Below are 15,760 nucleotides of genomic sequence, written 5' to 3'. Positions count from 1 at the left end.
GGTCTTGTTTTATGTAAATAAAAAAAATAGATGTTAGCTCCACTGGCAGATTATTTCATATAATGTGCCAGTGGAATTAGTACTTTTTTATTCATATTAAGAAATTAATGATTTGAGCTCTGATATGTTGCTGAAAAGTTACTTGTAATTTAGTTTTGTCTTATTTCAAGTGTGCTGAGATATTTTCACTAGAAATGGGACCAAAAATCCTCTAAAATTTTGTGTTTCTATACTTTCCCAAAGCGTCAGGTTGGTTTGGCTAGCTTTTTCCCCTTAATAAATAAATTGAAAACAGCTTCTCTATATTTCTCTTTATGAATTGAAGAGGTTAGAAAAGTGGAAAAAAAGCAAAACCGTGACATGTTTGATAAAAGAATAAGAATACAAAGTTTCAGTGAATCGTTATGAAATGATGAAAAATGAAAGTTTGAACATCCAGCTGCAGGGAGTTGAAGGGTTACTCCCCCATGCAGTGTGGTGGGGGTCACAGTTAAACCTGTTGGCCCCTAATGAGTTGATGTTATTCAGCCTGAACTCTTCCTCTCAGTCTGCAGCCGCCATCACTCCTCTTCATCAATTGGTGAGTAGCTGAAAAAATAAAATCTGTTCCTTCTCCAGCAGCATTATTTTCATTTTCCGTAGGTTTCACAAACCAATACCTGCTTAGAAAAAAAAGATACTTAGTTAGATGTATTGTAAGGTGATTTTATTTACTATTCAATTAAAAGTATTAGATGTAAACTCCCAGCTTAACTGTGACCGTTTGCAACAATAATATGTTTTATTAATGTATTTTTCTTGTTCTGTTTTCCCATCTTTTTAAAATACATTTGAATTTCTTGCAGAAATACCGAAATCCTCACAGATAAAGAAATAAAAAGAAATGAGGATGTTTTGTATTTTAAAATAAGCTAATAATTCCTTTGCATGTTTGCTCATTTGAAGGGGTTTAATTTCAGCTGCATTTATAACAGAGTGATAATAATAGCAGCATGTTTTTAATTATTCAATTATCAGGTTATGTTCCTATCAGTAAAGAAAGTTTCCCTGATGAAAAAACACAATGCAAATCTCTGAAAATATATTTTACATTTTAAAGTATCTCATAGAAAGTTATAAGAGTAACTTTTCTCCACATTTTTAGATAAAATAAGCTCAGTTATCTTAAAATAAAAACTTAATATCTTGTGTTACAGGAAATGACTGAGAAGTAAGTTATTCATTTTTATAGAAATAAAAATTCCTCAAAAATAATGCAGATGTTGAGTCAGCTTTAAAAGTTTTATTAATTTAGTAACTCATCACTTCTTTGAATTAACTGTGCTGGTCTCTAATAACATGAAATTATACGGTATAATAACTGGAATAAACAAGAACAGAGCAGTCGGAAAAATAAAGGTAAAAGGAAAAATTAATCCCAAATTATAATAATAAACATACAAGTGAAAAGAAGATGAGAGAACAATAAAATTAAATAAAAGAATTACAAAAATAAATTGTTAAATTAAGGCAAAAAAAAAAATGAGACCATATAAAAATAAAGTGAAAAAACAAAAGTGAAGTGAATAAATGAATAAATAAAGCCAGGGGAAATTTTAAAACATTTGTACTTTCTCCAGTATAATTTAGATAAAAACTTTATTAATTAGCTTCCTCATTTGGAACATTTAAAATATTATATCTGATTAGATAAAGTCTAAAAGAACAAAAACAATAAAAGTATGCACAAAAATAGTGAATCTACTTGATCAAGATGATTTTCAGGTATTAATGTTTTGCAACTTTTGTGTCATTTCTTTTTTGTATTTTAGGTGGAAATAACATTAAATAACATTATTAATGTTAATATTAATATTAATAATGATGATGAATTTAAAATCTAAAGTGGCATCTTCACACACCTATTTGATAACTTTAGTGATACAGATCAATAAACTTCGAATAAACAGTTTTCCACTCAATCTGGTTGGTCTGGCAGCTTTTTGTGATTCTGACATCAGAAATCTTTGACTGATGTTTCATTTCCAGGTGATAAATCAAAAGTCTCTTTGCATTTTCAGGGTTCTTGGTTCTGTTCGGACTGATGGAGGGCGCCGGTCACATCAACATTGCGATGATAGAAGACATCAGCACCAATGGGACGTCTCCATCAAAGGCGAGTCCGGACTTCAACAGAACCAACCAGGCTTGTGGTTCCACTGTCAGCTTCCACAGCATCCAGTATAAAGTCCAAATGAGGAGCGGCTTCTTCTGCAAAGCCAAACCAAACCCAAAGGAGGTTCTGATGGACCTCAGGTAAGTTTGTTTATTAAATTAAATCATCATCAGAACAGTAAAGTAGGAACAGAACTTTTTTTGTTTTGTTTTTAGTCCATACATCCATAATATAGTTTAAATTTGTGACATTTTAGTTACTTTTCAGTCATGTGTTTGTTAACATATTTAGCAACATTTTATTTGCACAGTTTTAATGCAAAGCTGACAGTTTTAATGACATTTTTAATGCAAATTTTCTTTAAAAGTCTCATTATTTAGAGAATAGTCATTATTCTGCAAAATCCCAATCCTGCAATTGGGATTATTTAATAATAATTAAATAACAATGATTATGATTTAGAAAATAATCATTACTCAGTAAACAATGACACTTTTAAAACAAAATTGCATTAAAAGTGGCATTAATGGTCAACTTTGCATTATTCAATAATTAAGAGTCGACAGTTTTAATGCAACTTTGCTTTGAAAATGTTATTATTTAGCGAATGGTGGAAAGTTGACACTTTTTATTCACTTTTAATCCAACTTTTAATGCAACATTGTCATTATTTACTGAATGACAGTTAATGACATAAACATTCATGAAGACTTCTTCGTGTTTATGACAGTATTATATCACTCTTAAACACACAACTTCAAATAAAGTGTTGCTAAATATCTAACAGTAGATTTTCAAAAAGCTCAAAAGAATATTTTTCGTAAACCGTTGAGGTCACAGGAGTCGTCTTTATGTTAGTCTGTCAAATTCAAGAGAAAAATTTCCGCTAATTATTTTTGACTAGACGTAGCAGCGAGTTTTAATAACCCTTTCAAGTCAGTGAAATTATGGAGAACTTTAAGAACATTGTTCATGTCAATTCTGCAGGATTTGGCTCATTGTGTTGCTGAACAATAGTGAATGGACTCTTACAGTGGTTCCTCTCAGATGGTATTAACGGTTACTGACATTTCCCATGGAAGAATGAATAATTTCATAAGTGTTTTGACCTCCACCTGCCTCTCTGTTAATTATATTATATTAAGCATGGGTTCTTGCATATAATCTCTCTAATGCAGTAAAGCGCAGACTGCCAGGGAAACGAATTAAACAGCGTCACGTGATTCATCTCCGGAGTTTGATTCAGTCTTATTTTCTTTTTGTTTCACTGACTCTTTGTGACTTTTCTTTAAGAGCTTCAAAGGATTTGCTCTGGACTTTCTTCCCCCTCGATTGTAACTCAGCAGGTTGTTTTGTTTCCACCTTTCATGAGATATTGTTGCTTTTTGTAATCTTGAGAAAATGCTTCAATGGAGATTATTTATCTGCTTGTGAAGTTTCAGCAAAATGGATGAATCTACTACTGTCAATCGCTGTTAAAGTGTTTTTATTTCATTTTCTTCCACTTGTTTGTTTGTGTTTCAGTGGGATTATGAGGCCTGGCTTAAATGCTATTCTTGGACCAACTGGAAGTGGAAAATCTTCGTAAGTATTGATCGCTAATCTACGTTTAAAACTTTTACAGCAACTCTGAAGGGTGTCCTGGTAAAAATCAAGTTTATTTTAGTTCATCAATATGGATTAAGAATAAAATCTCAAGTTGTTTCAAACAAAATCTGACGTCCAATTTTAATTACTTTTTTCCTCGCTTTCTTTTGTTAAAAAGAAATTTGAAATGGCAGAAAATATTTGGACAAACTTGCTTTTTTTTAATTTAACTGACCTAAATTCAATGTCCAAATAAGTACAAGCTATAAAACATCTAAAGTTATAAAACAAGATGGTGAGCGATCTGATATCACTGAACTAAGGAAGCCCAAAGAGTGAAACAGTGAAAAAAACTATTAAAAATCTTTCAATTTCTGCACCAACTTTTTAGTAAATCTGGTAATATTAACATGTTATAACAATACTTTTCCTAAAGTTTTTTGGATATTCTGGCCGGGAGAAAAGATCCTTTGGGTTTATTAGGGGAAGTTCTTATCGACGGAGCGCCACAGCCTCCAAACTTCAAGTGTCTCTCCGGCTACGTGGTCCAGGTGAGTTAATCAAACACCTTCGCTTCCTTGTAAACTCAAAATAAACTTGGTGTTTATCACCGATGATGGTGTCTCGTTTCTAGGAAGATGTCGTCATGGGGACTCTCACCGTGAGGCAGAATCTAAGTTTTTCTGCAGCGCTTCGGCTTCCTGCCTCTGTGCCACAACGTGAGAAAGAAGCTCGAGTCGATCATCTTCTTAGGGAGCTGTGTCTCACCAAAGTGGCTGACGCTAAGGTGGAAGATCAAAACCTCCTCAAAATAATTTATTAAAGCTGCAGAATGTAACTTTTAATTGTAAAAAATATATGTTTTTTACATATCTGTTGAAAATATCTCCATGTTGTGATGTCACCTTCCTAAAATAATGGCCTATATCAAAAAGGTCACTACCTCCAAAAGCAACCAATCAGAGCCAGGAGGAGGATCTTAGCGCTGTCAATCATCCTGAAGAACGCACTGTTAAATGTGCGAATGGTGGAGAAACAACTTACGGTTACTGGAAAGCCATTTTTCCACCACCATCAGTGGAACAAGCAGCGTAAACATGATTGATAGCGCTAAGACCCGCCTCCTGGATCTCATTGGTTGCTTCTAGTTAGCACTGGGAGAAGTGGAAGAAGGCAGAGGAGCTTGATGATTTCAAAGATTATCTTTCTCATACTGCCACCATGTCGGGATAGTTTCAACAAATATGTAAAAAATATTTTTTATAAAAGTTGCGGACTGCAGCTTTAAGTGTTAATCTGCTCCAGAAGTGAAAAACATCAGATTGGTTTCGTTTTTGCAGGTGGGCTCACAGCTGACCCGGGGAATCTCAGGAGGTGAGAGGAAGAGAACCAGCATTGGGATGGAGCTGATCATCGATCCTGCGGTTCTGTTTCTGGACGAACCGACCACAGGACTCGACGCCAGCACAGCCAACTCCGTCCTGCTGCTGCTCAAAAGGTGAACAAACCCACGCCTCCACTAATCACAGAACTGTGCAAACTGGAATTACAAAAATATATTCTAGTCATAAAAATTTGACACATTTGGGAAAAAAAATATGGCTGTTAAATAAGTAGATTTGAACTTATTGAACAATTCATAAAGCAAGTAAGCTGCTTTATGAACTGTCTGTTAGTAAACTGCTTGTTTATGTAAACTGCTTCCAGGGTTGGAGGGAGGGAAATAGATGTCACATCGAAAGGCTAATAAATATATTCATAAACACAAAAACAAAAGATATTCTATCTATAATTTCTGTATGTTTTAATTAGTTTTATAATGTAGTTCCAATTAGTAATAGTTTTCCTCATTAATTGCTGTTTCTATTTATTTCAGTTAATGATCATGTCTTCTCAGTTTCAGTTTTAGTTATTTTGTTAGTTTTAGTTAACTATAAAAACATTGGTTGTAGATTGTCACTGTAACAGTAAATCTGACACCTTGATATTGGGCCTCTGTCTCTTTAAGCACAGCAGATGTCATTATAACAGCAGTGGGGTTGAGGAAGGGGTTGTCCCGTCAGACCGTCAGTTCCCGAAACCTCACAAAAAAAGTTTGAGTAAAAAGCTTGTAAAATGACCCCATCTGTTGAGACCGTGGGAGAGTTAAGAAACTCCTGCTCTTTCTGCCATCAGCACATCATCACATCATCATTCACCCATTTATGCCTTTTACAAACTACTGAAGTAGTTTTTTATCAGGATGCCAATATGTGTGTTTGCTTCTGTTTATGGGAATGGAGAGTAACATGTTTGTGTTTATATTGCAGTGTGTGTTTACTGTGTGTACTCAGGATGGCCAGTCATGGTCGAACTATAATCATGTCCATCCACCAGCCGCGCTACTCCATCTACCGGCTGTTTGACACCCTGACTCTGCTGGTTGGTGGGAGAATGGTGTACCACGGACCGGCCTCCAACGCTTTGGACTACTTTACCAACATTGGTGACAATAGCTGCAATTCCATTACTAATCTTTGTCTATATTCTGATGTAAAAAAAACAAAACAAAAAAAAAAAAACAGAACTCCACAATTCTGGTTTTTCCAATAAATGAGAAATTAAATGAAAAAGTGATTAAGCCTGTTCATGTGATAAGTAATTAAAAATCATATTACATTATTTTTTGAAATATTCATAATTCAGCCATGTTGCTAGAGCTCATCTTCTACCAGCCAATCAGAGGAGACTTTGGCGTCTTATTCAGCCATTGGAGCAATAAGTCCCGCCTACTTAGAAGATGGCTAAGTATGCGCCATTTTGGGAAAATTGTAACCACCAATGTATGGATCAAACATGTTGGAATGACACACAACCTTATATGAATGTGTGATGCTGTAAGAGCTCTGGTGGAGCTACTACATCTTACTACTTCCTGTCGTCTTCTTTGGCGTTTCCACCAGTAGTAACATCTGGCTGTTGATCATGTGACTCTTGTTTCTATCGCTGTTTTGCAAAAGACATCCACTTTGACATGCCCCCCCAAAAAACACTTAATCTAGTGCAATTTTTTTTTACCCAAAAACTTGAGTCTTTTCTTGTGTTTCCATTAAGCAAAATTATTTTTGTAATTTTAATTTGTGCAATTTTATGGTTAGTTGTAATGCAGCTAGTGATCTTGATGGAGTCTCATCATATCTTTGTGGATTTGTTGCTGTTTTTGATTGATCCTGTTGGGTTTGTTTTAATGTTCTAGGCTATCCATGTGAGCCTCACAACAACCCAGCCGACTTCTTCCTGGATGTTATAAATGGAGACTTCACGAAACCAACAAAAGTTCACGACACAGCAGGTAAATTCATGTGAAAAAAACTTTTTGTCTATGGGTTAACAACTGTCGTTTTTAAAGAATTTCTTTTTGTATCCGTTCCTCTGTCAATGGTGAGCCAGAACTAATTACAATCTTATTGTGAGTGTCTGTTTAAAAAATTAAGAGCAAAATGAAAACATCAGATTAGGGAGAAACATCTCCAGGAGATGGATTCTATCTGAATGACGACTCTTTAGGAAATCATTATTTACCAAGTTTGTTAACAAAAACAAGAAACTTGATTTTGGTTCCACTTTTCTCCCAATAAAGACATTCAAAATGTAGATATATACAAAACAGAAAATCGTGTCTTCATCTGCTGTGATGCAGTCTGATTCTGACTCTCGTCATGAGATATTTTCAATACTTCAAAGCTTTTTTTTACCTTGTGTACTCATGAATAGATCTGACTATTGAGGAACTTGGTTCTACCAGGCAGAACATCCAGGAACGCCTTGTAGAAGAGTTCAAGAACAGCAGTTACGCTAACGAAACACGAGCCGAGTTAAGGTGTATTCTCCAAACCAAGGAATGCGTTTCGCAGATGAGGCCTCGCAGCATCACCTACAACACCTCCTTCCTTCACCAACTCCAGTGGGTTTTTCAGAGAACCTTCCAGAACCTCATGTTGACTCCACAAACGTCTGTGGCTCAGGTGACCCTACTGATTCATAGTAATCTTCTCATTTTTATTTTTAAAACACCTTAAAAGAAAAAGAGTGCATAATGTATTTATCTCGTTTTATATCGTAATAATAAATTCTGGGTTTTTCAGAGAAAGTTAGTTAGTCAAAGTTAGTAAAAACAAAAACAAAAAAAGCAAAAATTTGGGTAATTTAGTCTGTGTTTCTAAGAAAGAAAATGGAAATACATTTTTCAAAGTATTCATTCATTTATTAATGTAAATCTCAAATTAAATATTTAATTTAAAGCAAAATATTTATTTTACAAATTAAATATTTATACCTAAGCTATATTTGAAGCTAAATATTTAGCACCAGACTAAATATTTGGTTAGCAAGCTAAATATTTATTTTGAAGCTAAATATTTGGTTTACAAATTACATATTTAGCTTCAAAAAATATTTAGCTTGCTTGGTAAATATTTTGTTTGAAGGTAAATATATGATTTTAAAACAAAAATAGTTAGCTTCACATATTTAACTCAGAGCTAAGTATTTAGCTAACATGCAGATTCACACAGGATGAGCTATTTAGTGGCAGAACAGATATTTATCTTTGGATTTACAACTTCGGTGACTGGCTCAGCTCACTAGGATAAGCGTAAGTTTCAGGTTCACACGACCCCGCTTTTATTTTGATAGTTCACTTCCTGTTATCGGCAAGCTTTCAGCTAAGAGGTGAATATTTAGCTTGAAGCTAATTATTTAATTCGCCAATAAAATATTTAGTTTGAAGATAAATATTTAGTTTAGCTTGCAAGCTAAATCTATAGTTTGAACCTAAATATTTAGCTTGCTAATTAAAATTTAGTTTGAAATTGTGACATTTATAAATGCTTGAATAATATAATAAAAATATGACTTTGAAAAATTAGTCCCCATTTTTCTTATTAATACCAAATTATTGCTCTATAATAAAAACACGGGGTCATTTTTATTGCTCTCGTTAGTCATCCTAGGGCAGTGAAATGCTGTTAAAAGTCTCCTCACTTTAAGAATTATTAACAGCTATTTGGCCCTAAAGGAGTCAAAATAATCCCTCCAGAGGCGCTCTAGGAGGCATGGGTGCTCTAATCGGCTTTGGCGACTGTTGTGACCCTGCTCCTGCCTCTTTGGGCTTGGATCTGAAGTGATATCATATCAGGCAAAAGCCCCTTTGGCCCGGATCTAGGAGTCGTCACATGATGGTGCCATGACCCGTCGCTCTACGCCGCCCTTGATTCCACATGAGGGATTGAGGAGAATGAGGTCAAAAAGCCTCAACCTCACTGATTTATCCGCTCACCCTGGGAACCTCTCAGTCCTGTTATGATCCATAACTTATTAGGCTTGAACTTGTATTGGTTAGCTCTTTTTGGTCATTTTTTCCTCATTCTACGCTTAAATTTAAATACCAGACAAAAGTAATCTGACTAATTACAAATCGCAGTTTTCAGGTTATTTCATTTATTAATGGAAAAATACTATCTAAGCCAACCTTGCCCCAGATAAAGTAGCTATACCCCTCGCTTCTAAAGTTATGAATAAATTGATCGTTTAGAGTTTTGACTCAAATTCACTGGCCACATCCAAGCCTGATTACTTTTAGAGCAAGAAATAACTTGAAAAGAACCCGTTTGACAAGATGAAGTAGGATAAAATCTACACATTGATTTTACGTAATTAGAAAAAGATGAAGTGAAACAAGATCTGGTTTTGTCTTTTTGTCTCCATCTCTCCTTCCGTCGTTTTTGGTTGCTAGGATACGAACAGCTTTTTGACTTTAACCGTCGTCATTGTTTGCTCAATTAAAACTGAACATATGATTGCAGAAGCTTTCACTAGTATAATATAAAGGAAACCAAATGAAACTCTTTTAAATATTTCGACCTGGAAGCAGATATAAACCAATTTCTAAAGCTTTAAAGTCTCCAGGAAAGCCCTGTAGACAAAAAACTTTCACTCTAGAACAGATTTGGATGCCAACATCGGTGTTTTGTTGAGAACCGACACCCTTTGCAGTGGTGGGCGCACTTTTGCTAATCCTCGCATTAGTACATTTAGCTTCCCCTAAACGAATTCTTCTGTATAAATTATAAAACGCTAACCTACTTGACTGTTTTGCAAACGTTGAGTTGAATACATTTTTACATCTGTGTTGAGGTTTTGGTTATGAGCTGTTAAGAATTCTTCAGGTAATATATTCATGCTCTTATTTTGAAGTCAGTTTATGCAGGAGTTCTATTTCCTCTCCTCTTTTTCCTGTAGAGCTACAAGCTGTAGTGTGATAGGAAACAGCTTAGAATCTACTGATGTCCTCTCTCAATATTCAGCTAATGTAAGCAAAACACAATTTTGTAATTGCGGTGTTTCCATCAAAGCAACTCAATTAAAATCAGACGAATAAGTCTGTTTGCGCAATAAGTCATTAAAACAGCATACCATGCCACGATCCTCCAACTACTTCCTGTTGTCTTCTTCGTGGTTTGTCCAGTAGCAGCAGCCGGCTGTTGATGGGGAAAAAAAAGTGTTTCCATTCCAAATGGCCAAAAAATAAATAAATAAATAAAAACACCTCACCATAGTGCCAAAAATATTATTGAATTTATTTTTGAAATATCAAATTGTGCAATTATGTGGTAAATGGAAACGCAGCTATAGATGCTCAGTTGGTTTCAGATTGGTTGAAATTAGCGTGTTAGCATTAGCTTCCGCTACTTACTATGTTGCCACAAAATAGCACTGACCGTAGAGAGTTCTAAGACCAAAACCACTGCTGAAAAACATAAAGATCCGTTTCATATTTTCCAGAAAACACCATGATGGTCACCCAAATGTTAGCGGAAATATTCTGTGGACTCATGAGACAAAAGTGGGACTTTCTGGAAGGTCTTGGTGTCATCTGGTGTAAAACTAACATGATGTTCTCTCAGAAGAAAATATCATAACAACAGTCATGTTCTGGGGCTTTTCTGCTTTCAGTAACCGATGGAACCATGAATTTTGGTTTCTTTCTCTTTTCAGGTGGGAGTCAACATTTTCCTTGCCCTTGTTGTAGGAGCCATTTTCTTTGCAGTCCAAGATGATCAGAGTGGTCTTCAAAACAGGTCAGAAAAGCAAATAACTTCAAGAGAGTCTGCAGAGAATCAGGTTTAGACTTTCGCCACGATTCCTACTTACAGACTCTTCACAGTCAAATTCAGAAATGCAGAAAAACCAGTTCATGGAGAGGATTCACTCTGGATTTATAGTAACTGTTTTGCACCAGATATGTTAAATCAGCAAATAAGTATTTAAAACTGCAGTTGCAATAAACAGAAGACATATAAATAATGTAATATTGGTTTAAAGTTTTAACATATGGTTTTTGACTCTGATAAAGTAGAAATCTTCTATTGTCCAGGTTAGTTTCTAATTGACATCCCATTTGGTGCCCCCTTGTGGTCAGAGCACATAATTTACTGCAAATTTAATAGATTTAAAAGATTAAAACTGCAAACAATGCTACAAAACATGTAAAGAAATATAACATTTGACATTATTTGTCTCACTTCTATTTACTATTGAATAATTATTGCATTCATTTTGAATAAATGCTGATTTTCTGATTTTAATAGGCGATGAGTTCTGTTGCAGAAAATTTATCTAATGTTGGATATACTATCAGATAAAAAATTCCCACCACAATCCCTTCTTTTGATAAGAAAATATGCAATTTTTTAATAAAAATTCCATCATATGTTATTTTATTTTAAGGTTTTGAGCAGCAGGAAGTTTTTTTCTGTCTTTTTCTCATCAGAAACTTTTCCATTTCTTGCTAGCGGAGCAAAATAACTTGATAATTTTTACCAGCAGCCAATCAGAAAAGATGAGCATCGCTAATAAAGTTTTCCTGAACTTCCTCTCTGTGGGCCAATAAAAGCTACTTCTATTTTCTGTCTCCATCTCCATCTTATTTTCCATGTTTTTCCTCATCTTTCCTCCCCCCTAGCGCTTCCTGGCGGCCCTCACTATGAAAAACACTGACCTAGACAATGAAACCTTTGTAAAAGATTTGTTCCAGAAAGAGATCCGTTCTGGTTTGTCGTTCCCTGCAGGATGGGCGCGCTCTTCTTCATCACGACCAACCAGTGTTTCAGCACTGTGTCTGCAGCCGAGCTCTTCATCACAGAGAGGAACCTGTTTGTGTATGTCGTCCTGCAGGAAGATAAAACGTCTGTGGCTGAAAGTTTTGGACTCTTAAAATCTGCCATCTTGTCACAGGCACGAGTACATCAGTGGCTACTACAGAGTATCTGTGTACTTCCTATCTAAAATCCTCTGTGACCTCGCCATGCGAACCGTCACCTCTGTTATCTTCAGTGCCATCGTCTACTTTTTGATTGGTAAACATGTTCTTATCAGCAGATCTCTGTTGTTTCTGAAGGAAAACTTAGACGATGTCCTGCCTCCTCAGGGCTGAAGTCCACAGTGGAAGCTTTTCTCATCTTCACATTCACAGTGACCCTGGTGGCCTACACGGCCACAGCCATGACCATGGCCATCTCAGCCAATCAGAGCGTCGTCGCTCTCGCCAACATCTTCATGACCATAACGTTTGTCTTCATGATGGTGAGAATACTGTCAATGTTTGATTAAAACAAGCCACTTTTTAACCACTTTCCTGAAAATTTGAGGGCTGGAACTAACAAATATTTTAGTAATTGATTATTCTGACAATTAATCGATTATTCGGCTAAAAACTTGCACATTTTCCATATTTTTCATTTAATCACTTAGACTTTTTTATGCAATATTAGAAATACTTCAATAGAATATAACTTTATTCCTCTTAACATAGAAAAAATAACCACTCTCCTGGAAACTTTAGGGCTGCAACTAACGATTGTTTTAGCATTCAATTAATCAATTATTCTGACGATTAATCAGATATAAAAAAATGGCACATTGAACATATTTTTCATTTAACCACCTAAGCCATTTTTATATAGTACTAGAAATACATCAACAGATGCACATACAATAACTAAATTCTTTAAAAAAAACACTTTCCTGAAAATTTTAGGGCCGCATCTAATGATTATTTTGGTAATTGATCAATCCATTATTTTGACGATTAGTCGGATAAAAAATGGCACATTTTTCAATAAAACAATTAAAACTTTATCTACCTGGTCTTCAGGTACCAAGTTGTATCCAAATTGGGCCGTTGCTATTTTATAGAACTCTGTCAGGATTTGGGTGACTTATTGAGAAAAGGAGGATATTTTAGAGGAGCTACAGCCTGTCTGCTGTGGAAAAGAGTCCTGAAAGTCTCTGCATGTTGATCCGTGTTTGCAGATTTTCTCCGGTCTGCTGGTGAACCTTCCCAGCATTGTGGACTGGCTGGCTTGGCTGAAGTACTTCAGCATTCCTCGATACGGCTTCGCAGTAAGTGTGAACAGAAGAAAACCGACAGGAACCAATTTTAAACATTTTCATGTTTGACACGTTTGCTAATTGTAGTGTAGTGAAGTACATGTTATATAATCATGTTAGTATATCGCTGTGTCATTTGCATATTTTACTAAATATTTCATGAATATAAATTGTATAATACATGTATCATGTATGTAATGTGTAAACACATTTATGATCTTTGCTTATGCAGAAAAGTATAAATACTAAATCTCTTGTATATTTTCCAATATAACGTAATATGTTTTTGTTTTGTATGGGCAGCTACATCTCAACTGTGAGACAGAAATCTAAGACTAAATCTGGAAAATCACCTTGTATGATATTTATTTATTTATTTTTTATTTTTTTCTGAAATAAGTGCTTGATACAATTCTGGTTCTGGTTTTTGTCCACTCTTTCATACAGATATTCATCAGCTGTGTTTCCATTGACCATAAAACTGTGTAAATTGCAATTCCGAAAATAAATTTGCTTTTAAAGAAGCATGCCAATTTTGAAAAACAAAACAAAAAACAAAAAAAACCAACAACCTTGTTTTTAGATTCAATGTTTTGGTGCTAGAATGAAGTGGATTTTCAGCCTTATTGAAATGTATTTCACAAAACTGCAATGGCAGCATTTTGTTAGCATCACGAGTCACATGACTGACAGCCAGATGTTACTACTGGCAGAAACGAGAAAGAAAAGAAGGAAGGAAGGAAGGAAAGAAGGAAAAAAAGAAGAAAGGAAGGAAGAAAAGAAGGAAATGACAAGGAGGAAGGAAGGAAATGACAGGAAGTAGCAGGAGAATGATGGTTTGTTTATGGGTTTTTTTCCACCAGAGCTCTCACAACACCACACAGTTCATAAAAACTTGCATATCATTCTGACGTGTTGAATCCATAGCTCTTCTGTAAAATCACCATCTACAATTTCCCCAAAACGCCGCAAACAGCCGCTCCGAAGTAAGCAGGGCTTGTCTCTCCAGCCCTGAATCTCCTCTGCTTGGCTGATAAATGAGAGCTCATGTAACTGTTTACATCCATCGCCACCACAATTTTAAATGACTTATCACGTCAGCAAACTTATTTTAATTTCATTTCTTATATAATGCAAACACCGCAGTTGCAAAATTGCGTTTTTTCAACATTAGCGGAATATTGTCTAAGATTTTCTCACATTTGTAATGAAAACTCAGCCAGTTTCCATTAAAGGAGGTCTGACGGTTCGAGCTTCACTCAGTTCATGTCTAATTGAGGGAAGGAGGTTGTTGAGCTAAATCTTATGTTCAACTACAACAGAAGAAAAATAAAAAATCAGGAAGGAGGCAAATGTGTATGTAAGTGTGTTTGAGTTATTTTTTTTTTTGGAGTTTTCTTTTTTTTCTTCATATCAATGTCATCCACATTCAGGCCTTGAAGATCAACGAGTTTGTGGGTTTGAATTTCTGCGAGGAGCCGCCGATCCAGAACGCCAACATGTCTGCAACAACGGCGGGCTGCGGTGTGAGCGCAGCGGGCCAGATGTGAGTAAACCTTCCTGGATCACAACTCCTCCTCTGATGTAGTTACCAAGCAGAGCCGTGTTCCTCCAGGTGTACAGGTGAGCAGTACCTGGACTACCTGGGGATAGAGTACAGCCCCTGGGGATTGTGGGAAAACCACGTGGCGTTGACTGTTATGATGGTCGTGTTCCTCTTCGTCGCCTACCTGAAACTGCGCTACATCAGGAAGTTCACCTGAATTAAACCGTGACATTTTAAGATTTATACTCTCTTACAAACCGTTTCCCACAAAGAAACGATAAATAAAATGCTTGGCTCTGTCCGGACGTCTGGAAAGCTAGAAATTAAAGAGAATAATGTGTCAACATGGAGGAAAACGACCCATAATTTAAAGTAAACAAACACTGCTGGATTTCACTCTGACCAGCAGATTCTGGAAAATCGTAGATTTTAGGAGATCTGCATTTTTCTGGTTATAAGGTTCTGTGAAAAAGTATTTGCATCCTTTTCTGCTTCTGATTTTTTGTTACAGTTTTTCTTTTTAAGATAATCAATTGAATAATGACGGAGTGTTATGAAAACATTTAAACTCTTAGAGTTACTTTTGAACCATAAAAATTGGGATATTAACCAACATATTTGATGTGTATTGATGATTGTGATGATGGAACTCCATAAAATGTAATGTTGCTGGTTTCTCTTAGTGACTGTATCGTGTTTGTATGACTTTTATTTTTGTTTTGTTTTTTATGTAAAGCACTTTGAACTGCCTTGTTGCTGAAATGTGCTGTACAAAATAAACTTGATTGAATGATTGATTGATTGACATCACAAGAATAAAGCCCTAATATTGGACAAGAATGAAGTGATATTATGAGAATAAAGTTATAACATTATGAGCACAAAGTTGTAATAATATGAGAAAAATAGTCGTAATACGAGAGTAAAGCAGTATGACAAATCCGTCACATAAAGGCGATAAAAAAAATTATATGATTAGCTTTCTAACTCCAGTTTGAATCAAAGTTATGAGCTTGTTGAACATGAAAATAAAAATCAGACTT

General features: G+C 35.3%; 1 protein-coding gene across 1 annotated transcript; it reads left to right on the top strand.

Moving 5' to 3' along the window:
- Positions 1-456: 456 nt before the first annotated feature.
- Positions 457-15,670, top strand: abcg2d (ATP-binding cassette, sub-family G (WHITE), member 2d). Its single transcript, XM_044113397.1, has 16 exons — positions 457-580; positions 2,061-2,295; positions 3,680-3,739; positions 4,179-4,293; positions 4,377-4,529; positions 5,083-5,240; positions 6,076-6,227; positions 6,978-7,073; positions 7,496-7,746; positions 10,778-10,860; positions 11,851-11,940; positions 12,017-12,138; positions 12,210-12,364; positions 13,094-13,183; positions 14,605-14,717; positions 14,787-15,670. The coding sequence occupies exons 2-16, from the start codon at positions 2,084-2,086 to the stop codon at positions 14,932-14,934; spliced, it is 1,998 nt and encodes a 665-aa protein (XP_043969332.1). The 5' UTR covers positions 457-580; positions 2,061-2,083; the 3' UTR covers positions 14,935-15,670.
- The last annotated feature ends 90 nt before the right edge of the window (positions 15,671-15,760 follow it).

This window comes from Gambusia affinis, linkage group LG04 (genome assembly GCF_019740435.1).
Source record: "Gambusia affinis linkage group LG04, SWU_Gaff_1.0, whole genome shotgun sequence".
NCBI classification, from domain to species: Eukaryota; Metazoa; Chordata; class Actinopteri; order Cyprinodontiformes; family Poeciliidae; genus Gambusia; species Gambusia affinis.
This window is presented reverse-complemented; position numbering and strand designations above follow the sequence as displayed.